At 47.6% G+C, this 16,565-nt stretch overlaps 1 protein-coding gene across 1 annotated transcript in view; it reads left to right on the plus strand.

The window, feature by feature from the left end:
* The window catches only part of WDR62 (WD repeat domain 62), a 42,209-nt gene that overhangs the window by 14,347 nt on the left and 11,297 nt on the right, over window positions 1–16,565 (plus strand). Inside the window, exons 10-18 of the mRNA XM_036068011.2 lie at window positions 5,528–5,665; window positions 7,511–7,689; window positions 9,117–9,208; window positions 11,239–11,364; window positions 13,945–14,012; window positions 14,094–14,215; window positions 15,115–15,190; window positions 15,938–16,049; window positions 16,145–16,208. Coding sequence (XP_035923904.2) covers window positions 5,528–5,665; window positions 7,511–7,689; window positions 9,117–9,208; window positions 11,239–11,364; window positions 13,945–14,012; window positions 14,094–14,215; window positions 15,115–15,190; window positions 15,938–16,049; window positions 16,145–16,208 — 977 coding nt within the window. The remainder of the gene's footprint in view (window positions 1–5,527; window positions 5,666–7,510; window positions 7,690–9,116; window positions 9,209–11,238; window positions 11,365–13,944; window positions 14,013–14,093; window positions 14,216–15,114; window positions 15,191–15,937; window positions 16,050–16,144; window positions 16,209–16,565) is intronic.

The raw sequence follows: 16,565 nt of genomic DNA on the forward strand, positions 1-16,565 counted from the left end.
ATGTACAGTTTATTGATTATTGTTAGCAGCTGTTGATGCTCAATGCCTAGATCCATTTATTCCTTGGGGGTTGCAGTATGGTGATATTCTAATTCTATCATTTCTTTTTATTAGTTGGACTACTTATATGAAGAAACACTTCCCCTCATCTACCATTTGGTCACCCAGTGGTACACTTCATATAGGAAAGGCAGGATAAATGCTTGATTCTTTCCCTTTATTTACCAGTTTTCAAGATAATGAATTGGTTCCCTGTCCTCTAAAGGTAACTAGTTGTTTTTATTTAATATCATTATATACTCATATATGTAAATATATTGGATATATTTTAATCCATTGCAATTATTAACATTATTGAAGCTCAGATTGTCCCATCTTTGACCATTAGGAGCCTCTCCAAGTTGGCTCCTGAGTCCTTTGGACATGACCCTAGTAGTCTTTCTTTGGGAGCTACCTTGCTGTTTGAGATGACAAGATGTTCCAGCCTCATCTTGTACATTTCCTATCCCAGACCTAGGCCATTTCTTAAAGAAGCCCTGAGTTCTGTTTTCAGTTTGAATTGGTGTTTCAAATTCACAGTCTAAGTGCTGGGGATGCTCATAGGTATTGGATTGATGCTTTTGGAAAGCTAAAGATGTGGGGGATGATGGAATTAGAATATCCCCGTTAGTCATTTACTTATTCCCACATTATAGGTACAACAGTCTAAGAATGACCATTACTCAATTTTGAAAAGAGTTAAAACAGTTTTTTTGCATATGTTCTTTCCATTCTCCCTCAATTTTTTAAAATAATTATACTACATCTACGTGATCTGATCATGTAGCCATTATATACCATATTCTCTCCCTTATGACCCCATTTATTTAGGGGGATGTAAGTGTACATATATATTATGGTAAAATACACATAGCATAAAATTTGCCATTTAAACCATTTTATTTTTTATTTATTTATTTTTGACAGTGTGTGCGTGCACACATACATGCGCAGGTTGGGGGGAAGGGGCAGAGGGAGAGGAAGAGCGAGAATCTTAAGCAGACTCCAAGCTCAGTGCAGAGCCTGACTCAGGGCTCCATCTCACGACCCTGAGATCATGACCTGAGCTGAAATCAAGAGTCAGACACTTCACTGACTGAGCCACTCAGGCACGCCCCTAAATCATTTTAAAATGTACAACTCAGTGGCATTTAGTACCTTCATAATGCTGCACAACCATCCCTACTATATAGTTCTGGAACATTTTCATCACCCCAAAAGGAAACTCTGTACCCGTTAAGCAATCACTCCCTATTCCCACTCTCTCAGCCCTAATCTGCTTTCTATCACTGGATTTGCCTGTCCTGAATATTTCATACAAATGGAATAATAGAATATGTGGACTTTGTGTCTCGCTTCTTTCTCTTAGTATATTTTCAAGGTTTATCCATGTTGTAACATGTTTCAGTTCTTCTTTCCTTTTTAAGGTTAATTAATATTCCATTGTGTGGATATACCACATTTTATTCATCTGTTCATCAGTTGATGGACATTTGTGTTGTTTCCACCTTTTGGCTATTAGGAATAGTGCTGCTCTGAATGTTCATGTACGAGCTTTGTTTGAATATCTGTGTTCAGTTCTTTCAGGTATATACCCATGAGCAGAATTCCTGGGTCATAATGGTAATTCTGTTTAGCCTTTCGAGGAACCACTAAACTTCTCCAAAGCTGTACCATTTTACATTCCTCTTTTTTTCTTTGTAAGCAATTTCTGCACCCCAATTTGGGGCTTGAACTCACGACCTTGAATCAAGAGTCGCACACTTCCAACTGAGCCAGCCAGGCGCCCCTCACCATTTTACATTCCCACCAGTGATGTATGAGGATTCCAATTTCTCTGCATCCTTATCAACACTAGTTTTTTGTTTTTTGCCTTTAAATTATAGCCATCTTAGTGTTTGTGAAGTGGTACTGTGTTGTGGTTTTGACTTGCATTTCCCTAATGGTTAATGATGTTGTTGAGCATCTTTTCATGTACCAGTTGGTAATTTGTATACCTTTGGAGAAATGCCTATTCAAATTTTTTGCCCATTTTTTACTTCAGTTGTTTGTCTTTTTGCTGTTGAATTGTAAGAATTTTTTATGTATTCTGGATACTACACCCTTATTAGATATATGCTTTGCAGATATTTTCTCTCATTCTTTTGTTATCTTTTCACTTTTTTTTTGGATGGTATCCTTTGATGTGCAAAGGTTTTTAATTTTGATGAAGTCTGATTTATCTGTTTTTCTTTTCTTGCTTGTATCTTTGGTGTCATAGCTAACAAACCATTGCCAAATCCACAATCATGAAGAGTTACTTTTCTTTTAAGAGTTTTATTGTTTTAGGGGCACCTGGTGGCTCAGTCAGTTAAGTGTGTCCAACTCTTGATCTCAGCACAAGTCTTGATGTCAGGGTCATGAGTTCAGGCCCCGTGTTGGGCTCCACAATGGGTGTGGAGCCTACTTAAAAAAAAAAAGTTTTATTGTTTTAGCTCTTTCATTTAGGTCTTTGATCTCTTTTAATTTTTGTATATACTTGAAGCAGGGGTCCAACTTCATTATTTTGCATGTGAATATATAGTTCAAGCACCATTTATTGAACAAACTATTCATTCCCCATTGGATAACCTTGGCACACTTGTTGAAAATCAATTCACCATAGATGTATGGGTTTAATTTTGTACTCTCAATTATATTCCATTGATGTAGGTCTATCTTTATGCCAGGAGCACATTTTTTTGATTACTGTAGCTTTGTAGTAAATTTTGAAATTAGGAAGTATGTTTCGTACAACTTTGTTCTTTATCAATATTTGTTTGACTACTTGGGGTCCCTTACAATTCATATGAATTTTAGGATCGCCTTTTCCATTTCTGGGGCGAGGGGAAAGACTGTTTATCTCCATTGTAATCTTTATTTTCTTCTTCCTGCCAGCTTTTGGTTTAGTTTGCTCTTGTTTTTCTAGTTCCTTAGGGTGAGACCTTACTGATTTGAGATTTTTTTTTTTTTAAGATTTATTTTTTTTATTTTGAGAGAGAGAGTGCGGTGGGTGGGGGCAGAAGGAGAGAGAATCCCAAGCAGACTGCGCTGATTGCAGGGCTCACGTGGGGCTCCATCCCATGACTCCAAGATCACAACCTGAGCCAAAACCAAGAGTTAGACACTTAACCAACTGTACCACCCAGACACCCCGGAGATCTTTTTTTTCTAAGATTTTTTTTTTTTAATTTATTTGAGAGAGAGCATGAGCAGGGGGAGGGGCAGAGAGAGAAGCAGACTCCCTGCTGACCAGAGAGCCCGACTTGGGGCTCCATCCCAGGACCCTGGGATCATGACCTGAGCCGAATGTAGACACTTAACCAACTGAGCCACCCAGGCACCTCAGTCTTCTTTTTTTAATGTAGGCATTTACAGCTATAAACTTCCCTCCGAGTATTGCTTTTGCTGCATGCCGTAATTTTGGTATATTGTGTTTTCATTTTCATTTGTCTCAGAGTATTTTCTAATTTCTCTTTGATTTCTTCTTTAACCCATTGATTGTGTAAGAGTGTATGGTTTAATATTCATGTATTTGTTAATTCTCCAAATTTCCTTCTGTTATTTGTAATTTCATTCCAATTGTGGTTGGAGAAGATTGTATGATAACAGTCTTTAAAAATGTATTGACTTGTTTTGTTACCTAACGTGTGGTCTATTTTGGAGAAAGCTCCATGTTCACTTGAGAAGAATGTGGATTTTGCTGTTATTGGGTGGCATATTCCTTATATATATGTTAGTCTGTTTGGTTTATGGTGTTTTTCCAGTCCTCTGTTTCCTTATTGATAATCTCTCTAGATCTGTCTTTTATTGAAAACGGAATGTTGAAGTCTCCAACTGTTACGAAACTGTGTATTTCCAATTCTATCAGTTTTTGCTTCATGTATTTTGGTTCTTTGTTGTTATGTGTATATGTTTGTATTTGTTATATGTTCTTTTTTTAAAAGATTTTATTTATTTATTTGGGGGGGCACGAGCAGGGGGAGGGGCAGAGGCAGAGGGAGAAGCAGACTCCCCGCTGAGCAGGGAGCCCAATGTGGGATTCGATCCCAGGACCCTGAGCCGAAGGCAGATGCTTAACCAACTGAGCCACCCAAGCGCCCTTTGTTACATATTCTTGATGATTGACCCCTTATCAATATAAAATGCCCTACTTTATCACTTGTAACAGTTTTTGATTTAAAATCTATTTTGTCTGGTAGTACTATATACATACAACGTTCTCTTCTAGTTACTATTTGTATGGAATATCTTTTTCTATACCTTCACTTTCACTCTGTATGTGTCTGGATATAAAGTACCCTCTAATGGACAACAGATAGTGGATCTTTTTTTTTTTAAGATTTTATTTATTTATTTATTTGTTCAGGGAGAGAGCACAAGCAGGGGAAGAGGAAGAGAGAATCTCAGGCCAACTTCATACCAAGCACAGAGCCCGATGCAGGGCTCGATCTCATAACCCTGAGATCATGACCTGAGCCAAAATCAGGAGTGGGACACTCAACTGATTGAGCCACCCAGGCGCCCCATAGTGGATTTTTTTTTTATACATTTTGCCAGTAATTTCCTTTTGATTAGAGAGTTTAATCCAGCTACATTTAAAGTAATTACTCATAAGATAGGATTTTTATTTTTATTTTTTATTTTTTATTTTTTTATTTTATTTTTTTTAAAGATTTTATTTATTTATTTGACAGAGAGAGACACAGCGAGAGAGGGAACACAAGCAGGGGGAGTGGGAGAGGGAGAAGCGGGCCTCCCGCTGAGCAGGGAGCCCGATGCGGGGCTCGATCCCAGGACCTGGAATCATGACCTGAGCCGAAGGCAGACGCTTAATGACTGAGCCACCCAGGCGCCCCAAGATAGGATTTTTAGATTAAAAATCTATGCTGCTGCTATTATCATCTTCTCAGAACCCAGTGTTTTGTATTTTGAAATCCCTTTATATGTTATCTCTTTCACTCTCTGAGATGCATTTTGTTTCTAGAAATAGTTCTATTTTGCTCTTTTTCAGCTTTGCTTGGTTATTCTTTATAGTTTATGGCTAGCCACTCATACTTTTACTTTTGTCAAAGTTCTTCTATTTCTTTAAACATATTAAACATAGTTATTTTATATTCTGTCTAATAATGTCAGTGTTTGAAGCTGGACTATTGTTTCTGCTGCTTCTTGCTCATGGTACCTTGTTTCCTTTTGTGCTTAGTGATTTTTGACTGAGCTGAACCATTTGCCTTGGAAATTGATGTTTGGGGATGTTTCATGACCTGGGCTGAAGACGGTGCATGGCCAATATATAGTAGCATTGGGTGTCCTTTTTTTCTTGTTTATTTTTAACATAGAAGACATTACATTATGCCTATTTATCTGCAACATACTTTTTTTTTTCACCAAAATGCAATAGAATATCACAATGCTGTCATTGAAATGGTTGTAATGAATTGCCCTTTGCCTTATTCTCTGGTAACTGTAGGTGTATCCTGAGTTTGAAGATCAGAGAGCTTGTCTGCCATCAGGAACTTTTCTTACTTGTTCCTCAGACAATACCATCCGCTTTTGGAATGTGGATAACAGCCCTGACTCTCACTGGCAGAAAAATATCTTCAGTAACGTGAGTGGCTTAATTGTGAACCATATTTTAGGAGGAACAGAGGCGTCCTTTAATCTAGGATATAGGGGCAAGAGAGAGTCTTGTGGACCTTGGTATTAAGCTTCACTGGGGGCAGGAACCAGGAAGCATTCTGTGTCTCCCTCTCTCTTGCTTCTCTCTTTTCCTTCTTTTTCTTTCTGAGGTAGCATGGCCTATCCTTCCTGCTTCTCTCTGCCAGTCAACTCCTGCTCTCTGGGTATGTGTCAACACAGCTACTCCGGGCAACCTGACACATTCAAAAGAAATGAAGTTCCCTAAGTCTTGAGTCAGAGCTCCCTGGAAGGACCAAACCAGGGAGGGGCTTCCCCTGTCTAGCTCGCTGCCACACTGAAGTCTTGGGTGAGGGTGCTGGCAGGACCCAAAGGGAGCCATGATGGGAGGGTAGGGAGAAAATACCTTGCTGAAGAAATGGTTGCTAATGCTAGGTCAGTGAGGGAGCGTCTCTTAGGAGCTGAGACATGAATCATGCGTTCATTTAACCTGCGGATGCTTATTAAGATCTCTGCTAGGTGCTGTGCTACCTGCTGGGGACACATCAATGCCTAAGACAGACCCTCCTTCTGCTCTGGTGGCTCCCACAGTCTAGTAAGGAGAGGCAGACAGGCAGTGAACCAGTAACTATACAAATTACGATATAATCATTTTTAAAGATTTTATTTATTTATTTGGGAGAGAGAGAAAGAACAGGCAGGGGAGGGGCAGAGGGAGAAACAGACTCCCACTGAGCAGGGAGCCTGACATGGGGCTCGATCCCAGGAGCCTGGGATCATGACCTGAGCTGAAGGCAGACGCTCAACCAACTGAACCACCCAGACACCCCATAAATAATAATTTTTTTAAAGATTTATTTATTTGAGAGAGGGAAGGAGTGGGGAGAGGGGCTGAGTGTGCAGCCCAATGCAGGGCTCAATCTCACAACCCTGAGATCATGACCTGAGCCAAAATCAAGAGCCGGACGCTTAACCGACTGAGCCACCCAGGCGCCCCTATGATAGAATCATAAGCATGATAAGCACCATGAAAGAAAATTGGAAGTGCTGGTAGGATATATAACAGTCATCTGATTTTATCTGTGGTGTCAGGGGCAGCTTCCTAGAGGAGGAGACAACTGAGCTGAGATACGGAGGATTGGAATGAGTAAAAAGGGGAGGGGAGAGTGTCCTATACCAAGGGAATAGCCTGTGCAAAGTCCCTGAGGTAGGAAAGAGTTCGGTGAGTTGGAAAACCTGAGCAGTCAGTGTGGCTGGAGCAGAAAAGGCCCTTAATGCAGGGTGTGTATAGCAGGTGCCCCTTTACCCCCCCCACCCCCAACCCAGTACTACCATCTTCTCTTCCACACCTGTGATATACATGTTATATTTGGCTGCATAGAATAGAAAAACCCAAAACAAGAGATGAAAATTTGGTTTTCTGACTCATGAAAATAGTCTGGAGATAACCAGTCCAAGCTGTTTTGGCAGCTGCAGGAGGCCCTTAGAGACCCAAGAGCCTTCAGCTCTCCACTCTGCCCTTTTGGAGTAGCTCTTGTCCTTGTCATCCAATATGGCTGCTGGAGCTCCAGGGAGCAGGACAAAGGACAAGGGAGCAGAAGGGTTCTCATTTGTTTTACATCTCATTGACCAGAATTTATTCCCAGAGCCTCATCTAGCTGCAAGGGAGGCTAGGAAACAGTTATTCTGAGTAGGGAAGGTTAAATCTGGAGTTCTGTTACTAATGAAGAATGGGAGGTGGGCTATTGGGAGACAGAACTGCAGAGGTGCTTCACACCTTCCCAGAGCACTAACCTCAGCCCTCTCCTTCCTGCAGACCCTGCTGAAGGTAGTGTATGTAGAGAATGACATCCAGCACCTGCAGGACATGTCCCACTTCCCAGACCGGGGCAGTGAGAATGGGACACCTATGGACGTGAAGGCTGGGGTGCGAGTCATGCAGGTCAGTCCTGATGGCCAACACTTGGCTTCAGGCGACCGAAGTGGAAATCTGAGGCAAGTGAGGCCTGGCGGGTGACTAATGTACGCTTCCCAGCTCAGGCTTGGGTCCTGAGGGTGGTGGGAAGGAGCCCTGGCCTGGGCACCTCCGCTTCCCCATTGGGAATGAGGGACTGTGAATGGCAGTCTGGAAACCAGCCATCCCTGAGAACCGAAGCTGAGAAGTATCTTCCAGAGGGCTGAGATAGGGGAGGTCCCAGGACCTCAGCAGCTGGGGCTTGTGAACGGTGCCTGTGTGGTAGACAGGCAAGCTTGCATTCTAGGGTAGGGTGACACTTTTACCAGCCAGGTGACACCAGTGCTGAATAGTCAGGTTGCCAGCTGGAGCACGGGGGGCCCTGGTGGCACTGGGAGGGGGGCCGGGAGGATGGGACATTTGAGGGCGCAGGCTGTTTACCCACACTATGGAGGTTTTTTTAAGATGTTTCTGGCGCAGTAGGTGCTGACAGAATATGAGCGCTCTCACAGGGACCAGGTTTACGTTGACGAATGACAGCTGTGACCACCTGGGTGCTGAGGCCGTTGAGGAAGGGAAGGGATGGGGGGAGCATGGGCTCCATCTTAAAGGGGCAGCTCCCACACGGTAGCGGGATCGCAGGCTCCACTGTCCGATGTCCCCATTGTCCAAGAAGAGTGAAGTGCATGGTTTTTCGTGAAATTCTATGGTTTTTAAATGGTGGCAACTGTTTTGACACCAGTCACTGTGTGAGGCAGCCCGATGTGTCCGTGGGCTGCGCACACTGACAGCGTTCTGTCGTGCGAGGTGAGACCAGTCACGAGCTAACTCGGGTATAGCACTCGTCCCCGGCTGGCCACCCGCCTGCCGCCGTGCGCACCGACCGACTTAGCCCTTTCCCCCACCCTCTGATGGGGGTGCTGGTATTAGCTCCATTTCCAGATGGGTTAACTGAGGCAGGAGAGGCCAGTGGCTAAGCTAAGATCACACAGGAAGAGTGGAGGACCTGAGATGACTGTCTCTTATATCATCCTAGATGGCCTGTTGGTTGGTTGATTTTATTTGGAGGGAATGAGGACATTTAGATTTGAGAGTCTTTAAGAACGGGCGATTGGAATCAAGTACTCCTCACCCATAGGTCCTATCCTTGAGGATGACCTCTGACCCTTGGTCCCTCCCCCACCCTCAGGGATCTCCTCTGACACAGCCCTGCCCTAACTCCTGTTCCCCCAGAGGACTGTCCTAGACCTGTCCCATGGAGCCATAAGGGGCTGGGTGCCCACTTGGATGGCCCAGGCTTGGCACTGCCGCCTTTAAGGTAGCAGGTTTCTAGGTGAGAAGAGTGGTTGGGCATCCCTAGACTAGCTGGCCAGGGCAGGGAGTGCCCCATGTTGCCTCGCTGGCAGAGCACCTAGAGCTGAGGGCTGGGGGCACGGGCAGGGTACAGTGGACAGTGTGTGTCTCCCAGGATCCACGAGCTGCACTTCATGGATGAGCTGGTCAAGGTGGAGGCCCATGATGCTGAGGTGCTGTGCCTGGAGTACTCCAAGCCTGAGACAGGTAGACCTATGCGGGGTGGCAGGGGGAAGGCAGGGGAGCAGCCCCCCTGGCAGAGCCACAGAGACGGGGAGTTGATGTCTGGTGGGGCTGTGAGTGACAGCTGCAAGTCCTATGTTTAGTAAGTGCCCCTGTCACTGGGCCCTGAGACCGGGGTAGCTAGGACTCTAGAATGCAAGACTCTGGCAGGCAGGACTGGGCTGGACTTGCTCTGGTTCCCAGTGTCCTGAAAAGCGCTCAGGTTAAAAAGGTGAGTGTTGAATGAGAGAATGTATGGATAGATCAACAGTTAAATATCATATCGTATATCAAATAATATCAAACATATTATTTTGAAAAAGTTTGATGCCTACAGAAACATTGCAAGAGTATTAGAATAAATACCCATGTTCTCTTCACCCAGATTCCTCAGGTTTTTTTCTTTTAAATTCTTTCTGACCCTATGACTGTGTGTATGACTTTATCTGCTTCCGCATCTCCACTTCTGTCTCCATGTTTGTGCACACGTGTGTACATATGCTCGCATTAATAAAATACTAGCATATACATTTTTTTTTTAGTAATTTTTGTAAACTTTTTTTTTTTTTAAGATTTTATTTATTTATTTGACAGAGAGAGACACAGCGAGAGAGGGAACACAAGCAGGGGGAGTAGGAGAGGGAGTAGCAGGCCTCCCGCCGAGCAGGGAGCCCGATGCGGGGCTCGATCCCAGGACCCTGGGATCGTGACCTGAGCCGAAGGCAGACACTTAACGACTGAGCCCCCCAGGTGCCCCTAGCATATACATTTCTTTTGCTGACTTGTTAGAGAATAAGTCGACGGTATGACCTTTCACTCTTCATTGGGTCTGTGAGGACATCCATTTACATGACCACGTGCACTTATCAAATGTGGAAGTTTCACTTTTTCCTGTACTGTCCTCTCTTTTTGTGGTCCTTATTCCCATTTTGCCAGCTGTCCCAATATTGTCCTCTGTAGCACCTTTGTTTTTCCAGTCCAGAAACTCAACTCTTTTATCACCTTTTTCTGGAACATTTCCACAGCCTTGATTTGTCTTTATGACTTGGCTTTCTGCAGAGTATAGACCAGTCATTTTATAGAATTTCCTTCCATTTGAGTTTGTCTGTTTTCCTCATGATTTCATGCCCCTGATACATTTTTGGCAGGAATAGAACTTAGGTGGAGTCATGTCCTGATAGGTAAGCAATCTTTCCCATGCTCTTTCCTCCTCCTTCGTTTCCCTGCACCCTCTGGCCCACCGGTTTTTCTTTTTTTTTTTTTAATATTTTTATTTTTTCTCAAGATTTTATTTATTTGAGAGAGAGAGCACATGAGAGGGGGGAGGGTCAGAGGGAGAAGCAGGCTCCCCGCTGAGCCGGGAGCCCGATGTGGGACTCGATCCCGGGACTCCAGGATCATGACCTGAGCCGAAGGCAGTCGCTTAACCAACTGAGCCACCCAGGCCCTTTCTTGAGATCTCTCTTTGTTCAGTCCATCCTTCCTGAGCTCCCATCTGCCCCAGGTCATGTGTTCGCCCTCAGACATGCCAGGCAACCAGGGTAAGCGCTGTCTGAGGGGACGCCCTGGCAGAAGGAGGTGCGGCAGCGGGCCGCCGGTCGGACCCGGTCGAGACCCCAGCCAGAGCTCAGAGAGTGAGGGAACGGTGTTCCGGGGAGGCTGGGAAGCTGGCAGGGCTTCGTGGCATGCCTGAGTCGGCCTTGGCAGGAAGGAGTGCTGGGCTCTGCTGGGACGGCTGCTGCGGGCACAGGGTGGCAGAGCGCCCGTGTGCACTTCAGGGTTCCTCCACTGAACTGGTGGCACGGGCTGGGAAATGCCAGGGTTTGGGGGGCTCTGGGGAAAGACTACAGAGAGCTGAGGGAATGGCCCCTTGCTGGGTTTGGGGCAAGTTGGCTGCAGGTATAGAACCAAAGACCCCTTCTTCAAGGCCTGGAAAGCTCGGTCATGTTGCTGTCTGGGAGGCCAAGGCATCAAGCGGCCTCCTGGGAACCCAGGGCTACCCTGTCCACTCACAGGGCTGACCTTGCTGGCCTCGGCCAGTCGGGACCGACTGATCCACGTGCTGAACGTGGAGAAGAACTACAACCTGGAGCAGACCCTGGACGACCACTCCTCCTCCATCACGGCCATCAAGTTTGCTGGTGAGCCCCTTCCTGCTTGCTCCACCTTGTTTGGTGCGCTCCTTTGGCTACAAGTAACAGCAAAACTCCCTTTAGCTTAAACAAAAAAGGGAAAAGCAAGTTGTGGATTCAGGCCCAGCTGGATCCAAAGGTTGATGATTTTTTTTTTCCCTTATCAAGACTCCCTCTGTCAGCTGCACCTTTCTGCGGTGGGCGGCATCTTGGTTATCACTGTGCCACTGGAAGGAGATTTCCCCTCTTTCTGTCAGTTTTGGCAGAAATCGAGTGCTGACTTCCGTTGTGCTGGCTTGAGGCACCTGCCCTTTTCAGAACGGTTATGAGTGCCAGGGCTTTGGGATGTTTTCTTGGGCCAGGTCTGACTCATGTGCCCCCAGCCCACACCTCCCTCTGCCTCTGATCCAGGAGGACTGGAATTAGGTGAATGTTGTTCCCCAAAAGGAAATCGGGGTGCCAGTCCTGCGAGAGGGCAGGATGGACACTGATGACCTTGACAGAAAAATAGGTGACCGTGAAAATTGCTGGAAGCTAATTCTGCGCTGGCGAGGATCCTTGCACTGCAATTTGCCCCTTCCTTACCCCACTTACAGCTAGAGTCACACAGCCAGGAGGTGCAGGCTTAGGATCTTGCCTCGGGATGCCCTGCAAAGCCCACACTCAACGAGGAAATCAAAGGGATTTCCTCTAGACTTGAAAGATTCAGCATGGAGGTCCTTGGCCCTAAAGAATTCTGAGGGGAGGGGAGGTGGGTCCCGTAGGGTTTAACTGATCAGAACCCAAGAGCATATTCAAAACTATATTCCAGAAGAAAGTTGTTCATGAACAGAATATATCCACGTACTCATTCTAAGTTCTTGACTATGAAGAATTTTTTTTACATGTAGTCTTGTGACTGAAAAGGTATTAATGTCCCTTGATCCTCCCTACTTCCTGCCCTACCTCTCTGTAGCTAAAACACGTTAACAATGGACAAAAGTTAACAATGTTTGATGTGTCTTGATGAAGACCTCCCAAAGCTGATCAGCTAAAATTTCTCAGACATCTTTAAAAACCTATTCATTTCATGGGATAGAGTTAATTAGAATAAATCAGTGAGTCTAGCCGTTTGGCCACCAGTGACCTCAGCTTTCATGAATGGTATGGATCCAAGAGCGGTGATGACAGTCCAAGGGGTGGCCCAGGAATTGGTCCTTAAGGCCACCTTCTGCAGGGTATGGGTTTTCATCAGAGCCCCCAGCCAGTCTGACAAGACGTAAATCCTCAACCCAGCTCCCGTTCCGGCTGGTCTTTGCTCAAAACATTGACAATTTTAGTATAAACTGGGCTCCAGCCAGTCGAAACCTAACAGCAGCTGCCCTGCTAATGAAGGATTCTGTCTTTAACAGTTTTATCTGAAACATATCCAAACAAATGAATACAATATGTGTAGTTTACAGAATAATACAATGAACTTCCCATCAAGGTTCATAATCAGTGGGTATGAACTAGAACAGACACACCTATTGTTTATAACCAGTGACTGTTCTGATTGCTTGTGTTCTAACATTGCTAAGTACTTGGGCTCCCCACCCCACATTCAGAAGCAGAACATTACCAGTAACTTGCAGGCCTCTCTGGGTCCCTCCCAGGTCACACTCCCTCTCCCACACAGGACTCACTCCCTTCTGTGGGCCAGTGACTCCTGCTTGAGTAACAACTTGTGTATCAGGCCCTAGTTCTCTCCGATGTCCTGCCATGAAGCAGCAGGTTTGTGGTGCCCGGGCTTCATATTTATTTATCCTCAGTGTTTTATAGCTATTCCGTCTCTGCATCGTCACCACAACTCTGAGGTATTTGTGCTGTTATCATTCTAAGTCTATAAAGAAAGAAGAAAGGCAAGAATATGTAGAGTGCTTACCAGGTTGCAGCCACTGTTCTACACACTTCACAGAATGCTGTGGGGCAGGGGCTCTCATAGGCCCATTGTACAGACAGGAAACTGAGGCATGGAGAGAAAGCCAGGGCTCAGAGCACAGTGTTTAGCCAGAAAATGCCTGAGTCTAATCCTGGCCCTGTCCTGACTCTCTGCACACCCTGGGCCAAGGACTGTGTGACTCTAAGCCCCGGATTCACATTTGTACAGGGGAGTGGCCGGTGAGCAGTCAGGAGGGGAGGCACCGGTGGCTCGGGCCCTGGCCTGAGGTGCATGTGGATGCTCTGATTGCTCAGGATGGCATGGACCTCCCAACAGTCTGCCTGTCTCCGCTTGCCCCCTGCTTTGGTCCTGCTTCCACTCGGTTGCCCAGATCATCTTTCCAAATCCCAGATCAGACATGGTGCCCATTCGGTGTCCCTCACCTGTTCCCTATCCGCCCTTGCTCTGCAGAGGCCTGCCAAGCCACGGCTCTAGCTGTCCCACCTCATGCACACAGCTCACATCTTAGAATACCACCTGCAGCCAGCACCCACTGCCCTCCTCCAGGAATCCCTCCCTGACCCCCAGCAGAGTTCCCTTGCAGGGAGTTCCCTAGCTAGGATCCCTGGCCCCAGACAGGCTCAGCAGTGGCCCAGCCTCACCTAATGTACCACCTCCTTCTCCTCCAGGCAATAGAGACATCCAGATGATCAGCTGTGGGGCTGACAAGAGCATCTACTTTCGCAGTGCCCAGCGGGTAGAGTGGGTTGGCCTCCTTGGGGGCTGGGGTGGGCAGCTTGTCAGGGGCGTCCTCTGAAGGCCCTGCCTGCCCTGCCAGACCTCAGATGGACTACACTTTGTCCGCACCCACCACGTGGCAGAGAAGACCACCTTGTATGACATGGACATTGACATCACCCAAAAGTACGTGGCCGTGGCCTGCCAGGACCGCAATGTGAGGTGAGGAGCTGCCCTGGGCTCTGAGTCGGCCTGGCCTGGTTTCTGAGTAGGGCCTGTATGAGACCTAGTCGGGTCTGTCTGCTCGTGAGCCGTCTGTTTTCTTCCCCCTGCTCATCTGGTCCCTCGGGAGCTGGGTTGGGTGGAGGGACCCAGCGGGTGTTTCTCAGGAGCTGGGCTCACCCAGGTCTAGCCTCCAGGTCAGCAAGGGGGTTCCTTCTGGCTCTCCAGAAGCCTGTGTGGGGTGACTAAGAGGTGCTGGTGTGGCTCATAAATTCGTTCGTTCACCTACATTTCCTGAGCACCCAAGCTGGGATGGACAGTGCCGGAGACACAGCAGTGAGCAGGGCAGCCCCAGGCCTTGCCTTCGCGGAACTCAGTCCAAGGGAGGCGAGATGGACACCTCACTAGACAGTGACAGCATGGAGCAGTCAGGGCTGGGAGAGCCCGGGGGACCTGGGGGGCCCGGCGAGACACCTGATCCTACCTGGGGATCAGGCAGGGCTTGATGGAAGGAACATCTGAACTGAGACTGGGAAGGATGTGGAGGAATGAGCCAGGGGAGGGGAGAGCTTGTGCAAAGAGGTTCTCCACCTCTTTCATCTGCTCGTTCAGATGGAGTGCCAGGCACTCTGCTTGCTCGGTAGCAGGGAAGACAGACATGAACTCAGCAGACGCTAACTCCATGGACACCCCAGTGCATAACCCCAGTGCATGACCTCAGCCTGAGATGGCATCTCATTCCCTGAGGGGCGATCTCAGTCCAGGCATCAGATGGGGGATGAGAGGTGGCAAGGGGCTTTCCGGGGCGAGGAAGATGGTCCGGTAAGGCTGAAACCAGAATGCAGGAGGGGGCAGGCGGGCAGGGCCACGTTGGCCACGTTGTGCCCCCACCTCCGCAGAGTCTACAACACCACGAACGGGAAGCAGAAGAAGTGCTATAAGGGCTCCCAGGGTGACGAAGGGTCCCTGCTGAAGGTGAGTAGCTGGGACCCCCGTGTGAAAAGCACACACATTCCCCCCGTCCGTCTGCTGCCCTGATGGGCCACCTGAGACCTGTGGCCCCCTGGGCACCTGATCAAAGATCACAAGCTGGCCAGCACCCACTCTGGCCTGGCTGACCAAGGAGGTTGCTTGGGAGCCGGGGGTGTCACAGACTATTTTACCTTTATGAGCCCTTTTCCAAACCGGGACATTTAAGTGGTTTCTATTTTGAGTGGCCATGGTGTGGTGAGAACAATCAAAGAGGCCTGGGCTCCTTTACCAGGCTTGCCCCCTGCTGTGTTATCAGGACAAGTTTGGGGGACCTTCTCAGAGCCTCTGGAGTAGGGGAGTTGTAACGAGTTCAGGGTTCAAGGTCAGACTCTCGCAGCTCTGCCTCGGGCTATGACCTCGGGCAAGTGTCATCTCTGAAGCCCATTTCATCACCTGTAAAATGCAGATAGAAAGAACCTCTATCATAGAGTTGTTCTCTGGAGGAAATCAGTTTGCACGCATACAGTGCTTTGCACAGGGTCTGGTTGGTAATTTTTTCACCTGTGAAATGGGAGCAGGAGTTTGATCCTAACCAGGGTGTATGTCCTGCGGGCTACCTGGGACGAGTCAGCGTGCCAAGTGTCCCGCACGAGAGGGTCCTCCATCCATGGAGGCTGTGGGGTTTGACCCGGCCTCGCCACAGGGAAGAAGCAGGCAGCCCCGCTGTCATGTGGGTCCTCTTCTCCCCAGGTCCACGTGGACCCCTCAGGCACCTTCCTGGCCACGAGCTGCTCAGACAAAAGCATCTCGGTGATTGACTTTTACTCAGGCGAGTGCGTTGCCAAGATGTTTGGTCACTCAGGTGGGTGTGCCTCCCTACGTGGGACGCCTCCCCATGCGCCCCCACACTGCCTTCTGACTCAGGAGGTCAGTACAGCTTCTCTGCTCTGCTTTCAGAAATCGTTACCGGCATGAAGTTCACCTACGACTGTCGTCACTTGATCACAGTATCCGGAGACAGGTGGGAAAGGCCTGAAGGCCGCCCCTGGCTGGCCTCCCTCTGGGAATCGGCAAGACCGGTACTGTGGGGGGCACAGGGGCTCAGACAGCGGGAACACCACGCTCCCGGCCTGCCCTGCCCACGCAGAGAGCCCTGCCGAGGGTTCCAGCTTACTGCTCTCTCCTTTAACGGCGTGGACCTTGGTGTCACACCCAGCCCTGAGTTCAAATCCCAGATCTGCCACTTACTTGGCACCTTGAGCAGGTCATTTCCCATCTCTAAGCCTCAGTTTGCTCCTTTGTAAAAGACAGATGACCCCAACGTCCTGGACAACTGTACAGTGAGAATCAAATGAGATGGCATATAAAGTCCTTAGCA

This window comes from Halichoerus grypus, chromosome 15 (assembly GCF_964656455.1).
Source record: "Halichoerus grypus chromosome 15, mHalGry1.hap1.1, whole genome shotgun sequence".
Classification (NCBI taxonomy): domain Eukaryota; kingdom Metazoa; phylum Chordata; class Mammalia; order Carnivora; family Phocidae; genus Halichoerus; species Halichoerus grypus.